Below are 6,848 nucleotides of genomic sequence, written 5' to 3'. Positions count from 1 at the left end.
AAGACTTTGAACTTTGTTATCAAATTGAAGTGTTTTACTATAAAATTTTAAAGATTTCATTCATAGTTTCAATAAGCATAATTTTCTTTTACGAAAAAGTTTAAAAATTGATTTGTATTCATTGGATGCGAGAAATCTATTCTCCTCTTCTAAATTTTGGATAGCCATCGATCCTAACAATGATGAAATGACATGACACATCATATTTTGATATCACATGACATTATGTTGTCACACCATTATTAAATAGGTGATTGTCACGTGACAGAGACAAAAAAATAAAAAATTAAAAAAAAAATAAAAAAACTAATATAATTACTAAAATCAAAAGTAAAAACTATATATTAATACAAGGACCAAAATCATAAATTACTAAAAAAAATTATAATTTTAGTTTCCAATTTCAACTACTACATATGTAAGTTTTTTTATCATTGTAAAATAATAGATTTTTGGTCTATCTTCTCTTTTGTCTATATATATTGGTTATATTTAAATTTTTTTTTTATCTTAATTGTAATACAACTTTAAAAAATTATCACGTTAATTGTAAAGCTCACAAATACTCTTTTTTTTTTTTTTTTTATAGTTCAACAATAATAAAATTTCCACAATACACTCTCGTAACTTCTACGAAGGGTTTGAGAGAATCTTAAACATACATAAACAAAGTGCAGAAAATAACTATATCTATCAACACAACTTAAAAAAATAATTGAGATTAAGGTTTCGATGAGGTTGCATGAATGTTGTACCTCTTGACCTTAACTAGAGTGGAGTTGTCTCATCAAATGCTTGTTCAATCACTACCAATGTATTTCATGGGGGTTATATGTACCTCTTGACTTTAACCTTGAAGTGTACCATGGATGTGCAACAAATACAATCAAGTGAACAGTGACATGTAATGGTTTTGTGAGTGACATGATAACCTTTGGTATGCTATATTGTGATTTGAGAGTAACAGGATGCTCTTATTGCTTTCTTCAATATTCATGAGTGATAAGAATAATAAAGTAAGGTCAAATGTTGACCACATACTTATTGTCAAGTTGAAGTAGGAATAATTTTCATGGAAGCTTTTTAGATAATAGATAGTGATTATTTTCTAACTCTGTTGTTTGAGTTGTGTTGGTTGATGTTTTTTTATTTTTATTTTGCACTTTACTTTAGTATATTTAAGATGTATTGTTTTGGTGTAATGCTCTACAAAGTCAAAGTAGAGTGGTTTTGTATAGAAACTTTAGTATATCTTTTGTCCGTTTAGTTCTAGAACCTGATTGTATATTTTCAAATCCTTCATAAAAAGTGGAGAGAATGCATATTAGTATTTTTTTTCCTAGAATATGATCGGATAGAAAGACGAGTACTATAATATTCTATCAAGACCCTACTAATTGTCTCACTAATAAAGAATGTTATAGTTTTTAGAATTTTTATTTTGGAGATATTATTATTGATGAACTATAAAAAAAATATGTAGTATGAGCTTCACCATCAAATTACGTTGCAAGTAGTATTGATATTTTATTAAAGAAAACAACTTATTTAATAAAAAAAAGCTTAAATTTAATATTTATTTAGATAAAAGAGCATAAAAAAGTGACAATAAACCAAAACTCCATTATTTGATGAAAAACTTGCATATGCAGTATAGTTGAAATTAGAAATTAAAATTAAAGTTTTTTTATGTAGTTTATGTTTTTGGTCTATGTAATTTATAGTGTTTGTGATTTTGATTCTCGTAAATCTGATAGTTTTGTTTTTCGTCCTTATTACATGTCACTCATTTGATAATGACGTGACACAACTTAGTCAACATATCACATCATCTAACTTTGATGAGTAAATGAAGGGATGATGAAAATCTAGGAGAAACATTTTAGACCCAATCTTAAAGAGTTGAAGTTTAGTTTTGAAAATAAAGGAGACTTGGTGAATAAGATGTTGCCCATTTTATTTATTTTATTTTGTTCAAGTTATAACAAAATGTGTGTTTGCAGAACTTTGATTTAATTATATCTCAAAACTTAGGTTTATTTTATTTATGTGTTTATTCCAAATGGAGCATGCATGATGTATGTGATGCCCAGCTCCTAAGTCATGAATTTTTGTGCTCATATCCGAGAAGCAAGAGTACTTTTAATCTTGTTTTGTAACATTAGTTTTGCTGGTACACAATTCACACAACAATTAAACCAAATTAAAACATCTCCTCCCTACCTTTTTCAATCTCAACTTGTTTACCAACATTCTCCCACATTTAAAAAACACAACGAAGAAAGCACAACCATCTAAACTTCCAACTAATAATGTTATGTTGTGGATGTCACCAAAGTCTCAAGCACCTTCTTTCTCTCTTTTTTTTGGACCAAAGCACCTTCTCTTTGCTCCTGCCAAAATCAAAGGCTTGTTGAGCTTGAAAACGGGAATTAAATAAAATACAAACCCACAAACTCATTCACAACTCTGTCCAAGCAAAAGCAATTGGGCTTCTAACTTGGTGCTGTGTATTGCTCCATAGAATGCTACCAAATCCATTCCTAACTGAAGAAGTATCAACACCCTTCTTTGACACAAAGGTAACTGTGTACCTTTTTCTATCCCCTACTTTCTCAAACACAAGCCTTGAAGGCTTCACCGTTATGTCGACCCAAGACGGCCCATCAACCACCACATTATAAACAGAACCCGCTTCGCCAACATTCGTCAAGATACGAGTGTATCTCACAACTCTCTTGCTGGAAAACATAATCGAGAAAGAGGGGTAATTCAATTGACCGGGATTAGCGAATTTGTTGGTGCAATTGACATCAGGTCGCTTAACAATGAGTTGGATTTGTTCAGGGTTGTAGTTTAAGGAACACAAGAAGGTAATGTAATCTTTTGTTGAGGCATCATAAACAAGGCCTGGTGAAAACGCTTTTTGTGGGTTGACATGGCCAGCACCATGAGCCCATGGAGTTGAAAAGGATTTACCAGCAGCATCACGAAGTGGAGACTTGGAATTGTCGTGTGTATAAGCTGTTGTCATAAGAGCTGATTTAATTGCACTTGGACTCCAATTTGGATGAGCTGCTTTCAACAATGCAGCTAACCCACTTATGTGTGGACAAGACATTGAAGTGCCTGAAAATTTAATCCAACAACATTTTGAATAGCTTTGATTGGAAATTAAATTTTGAATTTACTCTTACTTGTTATTGACAAAAGAGTAGTCAATTTAATTTGAATTTAAAACCAACAATTAAGAATAAATTTTCTTAAAATCCTTTAAAAATATTTTCACTTTTACTTTCTAACATTTTCAATTTATGTATTTAATTTTTGCTTTGTACGTAAGTGGCTAGAATAATATTTTGATATAGATTTTCTTTTTCAATTGTGACAGAGAAGATAAAAGCTGACTAGAAAAACTGCATTTACAGATACACTAAAAATAATGTGTTGAAAAATTTTCACGATTAAAAAATAAATTTGATCTATTTCTAAAATAAATTCTCAAAAACTGTCATAATGTCTTCTCTAGGAAATAGAAATATCAAATAATACAAGTAACCGGACCTAGACTCTAAGGGACAGTTTACTTTCAAAGTTTGCTGTTTTCATTTTCACTTCAACTAATACATATAAGATAATATAGATCAGATATTTCGCATATCATTAATTTTACAAATTTTAAAAATGTTATAACATTATTTTTATTATTTGTAAAAATATATTCTTCCTAACTTGTATTCATTTTCTCTTTATCACAAATGTTTTTTTCATCTCCTTATTAGTAATTGAAAATTAAAATAAAACATATTTTAGAAAATATAAGCAGAAAAATATATCTAATATGTAAACAAACCCCTTATTTTTCCTAAAATCCGACAATTATGACTAAAATGGTTATATGCTCCGAAATTGAAATTAAAAAAATAAATTAATTAAAAAAAAACCTCATAAACTCCCTACCAAAAAGGTAAGACAAAATACCTGACATGATGTTGAACTGTGTTTTACGATTGTCTCCAGCCAGGCCAGAGGGCCCAACAGCATCAGACCACCCTGCCAAAATGTTCACACCAGGCCCAATAACATCCGGTTTCAAAATCTCTTTAGTTATCATATTGGGCCCCCTCGAACTAAAAGCTGCCACAATAGGTGAAGGTCTAACGTTCAAAATAGTTCCACCAAAACTAAGCACCGCCGTTGGATTACGATCAGAAGATCCATATTCTCTAATCTCATCCCCAATGGTATTCCCAACCGCCACAGCCGGTAGCAGGTGACTATCCGCAACTAACTCTTCCCCACTCTCTGCCGTGTTCGCTAGTATCATCCCAATTCCACCGGCATCTCTCACAACTTTACCTTTCTCCACACGCGCGCTAATTCCTCTATCGCATATAACCACTTTCCCACGAACCAAAGCCGGGTCAAGTGAACCGGCCATGCAAATATTCGCTGAATGGTTCGAACCTTTAAAATAAACCAAACCAACCGGTTCGCTTCCCATTCCCTTTCCACTATAAAGAGAAACTCCCGAAAGCCGCTTTTTGTTCCCCAGCGTTACGTAAGCCGGAAAGTCCCGGTCCAGCGTCCCGGCTCCAACCGTCATAATCCACGGCGCCACGTTGGCAATTGAAGCTCTAGCAGGACCACTGTTCCCGGCGGAGCATGAAACGAAGATTCCACGCTCAACCGCCGCAAAAGCTCCGATCGCGACGGTGTCGCGAAAATAAGGAACAGATTCACCGCCGAGTGACAGAGAGAGCACGTCGACGCCGTCTTGAATAGCACGATCCATTCCGGCGAGAATATCGGAAGCGAAACAACCATCAGTCCAACAAACTTTGTAAGCCGCAACACGCGCCTGAGGAGCCATGCCTCTCGCAGTTCCAGTAGCGTAACCGAGAAAACTCGCGTTCGCAACATGCGATCCCGCGGCGGTACTCGCCGTGTGGGTCCCATGTCCATCTCTATCACGAGGCGAAATTGGCTCCTCGTTGCTTGTTTTTCCGTAACCATTGGACATGTGAAAACCTTTAGAGAAGCTTCTAGCGCCGATAAGTTTTCTGTTACAAAGAGAAGCGTTAAAATCTGGCGTATCTTCACACGCGCCACGCCAGCGCGTGGGAATTACAGGCAAACCAGCGTCGTTAAAACTCAGAGATTCAGGCCACACTCCAGTGTCAAGCACCCCTACGATAACATCATGTGAAGCTTGATCTAACTCCTGTGTTCTATGTCCTTCCCATAAACCCGTTTCAGTTTCGAGTCCAAGAAACTGTGGAGTTCGTGTAGTGTGAAGTTGATAAACGGTGTCTTCGTAAACGCCCAAAACGGAGTCGGATCGGGTTAGTGATTGGACTTGTTCGTCGTTAAGTGTAACGGCGAAACCGTTATAAGCGGTTGTGTAAGAATAGAGAAGTGGATCAAAATCTGAATCTGAATCTGAATCGGACGATTCAGAATCGGTGTTAATTGAAAGTGATTGGAGACTTGCGGTGTACCAATCGTGGTGAGTTTGGTACACGGAAGGCTTATTGTGGTCCTTCATGTGAACTATGTAAGTTTTTTTGGATGCATTGATTGAGGATGATAAAAAGAGGGGAAGGAGAATGAAGAAAAAGGTGGAAACAGAACCCATAATGTGGGTTCAGAAAAAAGAAGAGAATAGAAGTGTATGTTGAATTAATGGTTATGGTTAAATAATAATGAGAAGTTGAAGAAATGGGGAATGAAGAGAAGAAGAGTGGCAGTGGTGAGTGTCAGAGGAAATGAGCCTTTATAAAGAAAACAGTTTTGGTTTCGAAATGGGTTGGGGTTGCTTAATGTGTCTTTTTTTATTTGTTTAATCATTTATTTTATTTATTTACGTTTCTGCCATTATTTGGTTACTCTTCTATTCCATGTGGTCGTCGGTGCCGTTACGTGCTCTGTTGCATTTATTTCACCCTAGGATTTAAATAATCCCGGCGGGCATTTAGGTAGTTTTTTCATTTTCTTTTATTTTAAAAAAAATTAAACGACTTGAGTTACATAGTTTTTCATTTTTTTTTAATACGGTGGGTAGTATTTAATTTCTCAGAATAATAGATCCTACAATCATTTTCTTTTTATAGTAAGAATCTGCAATCATTTATTTTATAGTAAGAATCTGCTATCATTCTTTCAAATTACACTTCAAGTCATATTTATTTAAAACTAGTGTTATGTTTATTAAAGTTTCGTTTCGAAGAGTCAAAAAATTGTTTCTTCCAGAAAATTAGCTTTTTTTTCTTTTAAGTAAAAAATTTAATATTCAAAATCAACTACAAAATATAGCGGTAGATCATAAAAATAAAATCTTAGGAAGTGAAAAGAAGACAAAATATTGTTATTTCAATATTTTTTATTTGGAACTCTTTACATAATAAAAAGAATTAGCAAAAAAAAAAAAACTCTAATATCACGATCATTATTATCAAAGAAGGTTGAAAAATTTATGTTGGAATATAAATATGTTATAGTGTGAATTTAAAAATGTGTTAAAGTCCTACGTTGGAAAGGAATAATTTTAGTAAATTTAAGTGGAAAGAAACTTTTGTTTTTAAATTCAAGTCCCACGTTGGAAAGATTTTTTTTGAAATCTCACTTTGCTAAACTATCATATTTTGTAGTTTCAACTCTATACATACTAAAGTCCCACATTGTTTAGAAAACATATGTGAGTTTGCTTCCATCACTATATAATGAGTTTCAAATTATTGTGAACAGTACACTAAAGTTGGATGTTTTTTTCAACTTTATCTTTTCTACCTTTTATATTCTGCTCGCCATTTTTGAGCCACTTCTCCCCTTTCTTTTTGTCCCTTTGG

At 33.7% G+C, this 6,848-nt stretch overlaps 1 protein-coding gene across 1 annotated transcript; it reads right to left on the bottom strand.

The window, feature by feature from the left end:
• Positions 1 to 2,137: 2,137 nt before the first annotated feature.
• Positions 2,138 to 5,775, bottom strand: LOC101515370 (subtilisin-like protease SBT1.8). The gene is made up of 2 exons (XM_004488025.4): positions 3,982 to 5,775; positions 2,138 to 3,129 (listed from the first exon to the last, which is right to left on the bottom strand). The coding sequence occupies exons 1-2, from the start codon at positions 5,636 to 5,638 to the stop codon at positions 2,462 to 2,464; spliced, it is 2,325 nt and encodes a 774-aa protein (XP_004488082.1). The 5' UTR covers positions 5,639 to 5,775; the 3' UTR covers positions 2,138 to 2,461.
• Positions 5,776 to 6,848: the final 1,073 nt, after the last annotated feature.

This window comes from Cicer arietinum, chromosome 1 (genome assembly GCF_000331145.2).
Source record: "Cicer arietinum cultivar CDC Frontier isolate Library 1 chromosome 1, Cicar.CDCFrontier_v2.0, whole genome shotgun sequence".
In the NCBI taxonomy this organism is placed as follows: Eukaryota; Viridiplantae; Streptophyta; class Magnoliopsida; order Fabales; family Fabaceae; genus Cicer; species Cicer arietinum.
Note: the sequence above shows the minus strand (reverse complement) of the source record. Positions and strands in the feature narration are given on the sequence as shown.